The following is a 2,753-nucleotide window of genomic DNA, read 5'->3' on the forward strand; positions in this document are numbered from 1 at the left end:
ATTCTCTTGCCTCAGCCTCCCAAGTAGCTGGGACTATAGGTACCCACCACAATACCTGGCTATTTTTTTGTTGCAGTTGTCATTGTTGTTTTAGCAGGCCCAGGCTGGGTTTGAACCTGCCAGCCTCTGTGTGTGTGCCAGCACCCTACCCACTTAGCTACGGCTGCTGTCTTTTTTTTTCTTTTGGAGATAGAGTCTCACTATGTCGCCCTCAGTAGAGTGCCCTGTTGTTTCAGCTCACAGCAGCCTCCAACTCTTGGGCTTAAGCGATTCTCTTGCCTCAGCCTCCCAAGTAGCTGGGACTACAGGCACCTACCACAATGCCTGGCTATCTTTCTGTTGTAGCTGTCATTGTTGTTTGGCAGGCCCGGGCTGGGTTCAAACCTGCCACCCCTGGTGTTTGTGGCTGCACTGAGCTACAGGCACTGAACCAAATTTTGCATTTTTAATTTCTTAACAGCTGCTTAATATTAAAATGGGATGGATGTGCCACATCACATTTAACTTAGTTTCCTGCTGATACTTGTCTTCAGTATTTTACTACAACAAATAATGTGGCAATAAATAGTGTCTGTAGCATATGTGGAACGACTAGGTCAAAGGTTTGGTAGATATTGTGAAATTACCTTCTATACAGGCTTGGATTAATTCACACTCCACCAGAAATGTGTGATACTCATTTTGTGAACATAGTGTTATATCAAACTGATGAGGCAATCTGATGGGTAAGAAGTTATATCTCAATATTGTTTAAATTTGCTTTTCCCAGCTTGACACCCATAGCTCAGTGGTTAGGGCTCCAGTCACATGCACCGGGGCTGGTGAGTTTGAACCCAACCCAGACCTGCTAAACAATAATGACAACAACAATAAAAAAAAAAATAGCCAGGCATTGTGGCAGAAGCCTGTAGTTCCAGCTACTTGGGAGACTGAGGCAAAAGAATAGCTTAAGCCCAAGAGTTTAAGGTTGCTGTGAGCTGTGATGCCACGGCACTCTACCGAGGGTGACATAAGAAGACTCTGTCCCCAAAAAATAAAAAAACAAATAAATTTGCTTTTCCCTAATTGTGAGGTGGAGCATTCTTTAACCGTTTTTTAAGTACTTTATGTCTTAGGTCCACCTTATACTCTAATGCCATCTTATAGTCATGAGGAAACTCTTAAGTTATTATGTTTGTTTCATTTAAATAATTTTAGATTGCTTTAATTGCTTAATGAAGGTATTGTTTGCAAACATTGGGAACTAGTTAACATTTGTGATCCCTTTGTAGTTTCAGATGTTGAGCCTGGAAATGAGTACAGAAATTTTAATCTAAAGCAGGAAGTTTCTGAAGAATTGGAACCATATGGGAATACATCTAACAGATTTGAAAATGACATACCCCAGTCTGCTAAGTGTAGAGAAACTCATGAACCTGAGGAAAGAATAGAAGAATCTTCTGGATACTCCAGGGAAGATAAAGCACCTACATGTGCTGTAAATGGAGCATGTCTGACTGAGAACACAGACCATGCTGAACAGCAGAGAATCTGTCCAGGAGAAAAGTCTTCTGAATGTGATGACTGTGGAAGAGTGTTTAGTCAACACTCACGCCTCATAGAACATCAGAGGATCCATACAGGAGATAGGCCTTACAAATGTGAAGAATGTGGAAAAGCTTTCCGTGGAAGAACTGTGCTTATTCGACACAAAATAATACACACTGGGGAGAAACCATATAAATGTAATGAATGTGGCAAAGCTTTTGGCCGCTGGTCAGCTCTTAATCAACATCAGAGACTTCATACCGGAGAAAAACACTACCACTGTAATGAATGTGGCAAAGCCTTTAGTCAGAAAGCAGGCCTCTTTCACCATCTCAAGATCCACACGAGAGACAAACCTTACCAGTGTACACAGTGTAATAAAAGTTTTAGTCGACGTTCTATACTTACTCAACATCAGGGAGTTCATACTGGCGCCAAACCCTATGAGTGCAGTGAGTGTGGAAAAGCCTTTGTTTATAACTCATCACTTGTTTCCCATCAGGAAATCCACCACAAAGAAAAGTGCTATCAGTGTAAGGAATGTGGGAAATCCTTCAGTCAGAGTGGCCTTATTCAGCATCAGAGAATTCATACTGGAGAAAAACCCTACAGATGTGATGTGTGTGAAAAAGCCTTTATTCAAAGGACAAGTCTAACAGAACATCAGCGAATTCACACTGGAGAGAGGCCCTATAAATGTGATAAGTGTGGGAAGGCTTTTACTCAAAGATCAGTTCTCACAGAGCATCAGAGAATCCACACTGGAGAGAGGCCCTACAAGTGTGATGAGTGTGGAAATGCTTTCCGAGGAATCACCAGCCTCATTCAGCATCAGAGAATCCACACTGGGGAGAAACCTTACCAATGTGATGAGTGTGGAAAAGCCTTCAGACAGAGGTCAGATCTTAGTAAACACCAGAGAATCCATAAGAGAAGTGGTCCCTATATATGTAAAGAATGTGGGGAATCATTCAGGCAGAATTCAGCTCTTATTCAACATCAGTTTATCCACAAAGGAGAAAAATCTGTTTCTGTATGATGACTACAGGGAAGCTATATCACAGACTGCAGGCTGGTGAGAAATATTAGCTTTATAGTGAACTTCAGTCACTATTGCTGTAAGGAAACCTCACATATTTAGTAAGATCCCACTGTGTGCTGCTCATTGTATTTGGTGTTGTAGAGAACAAGTAGATAACACCAACTTTTTTTTTTTTTTTTTTTTT

General features: G+C 41.3%; 1 protein-coding gene across 1 annotated transcript in view; it reads left to right on the top strand.

The window, feature by feature from the left end:
* Positions 1–2,731, top strand: part of ZSCAN12 (zinc finger and SCAN domain containing 12) — a 10,082-nt gene extending 7,351 nt beyond the window's left edge. The window contains exon 3 of the mRNA XM_003801845.2: positions 1,272–2,731. Within this exon, the coding sequence (XP_003801893.1) occupies positions 1,272–2,566 (1,295 nt within the window). The 3' untranslated portion in view covers positions 2,567–2,731. The remainder of the gene's footprint in view (positions 1–1,271) is intronic.
* The last annotated feature ends 22 nt before the right edge of the window (positions 2,732–2,753 follow it).

This window comes from Otolemur garnettii, unplaced genomic scaffold (genome assembly GCF_000181295.1).
Source record: "Otolemur garnettii isolate 467f Iridium unplaced genomic scaffold, OtoGar3 scaffold00223, whole genome shotgun sequence".
Lineage (NCBI taxonomy): Eukaryota > Metazoa > Chordata > Mammalia > Primates > Galagidae > Otolemur > Otolemur garnettii.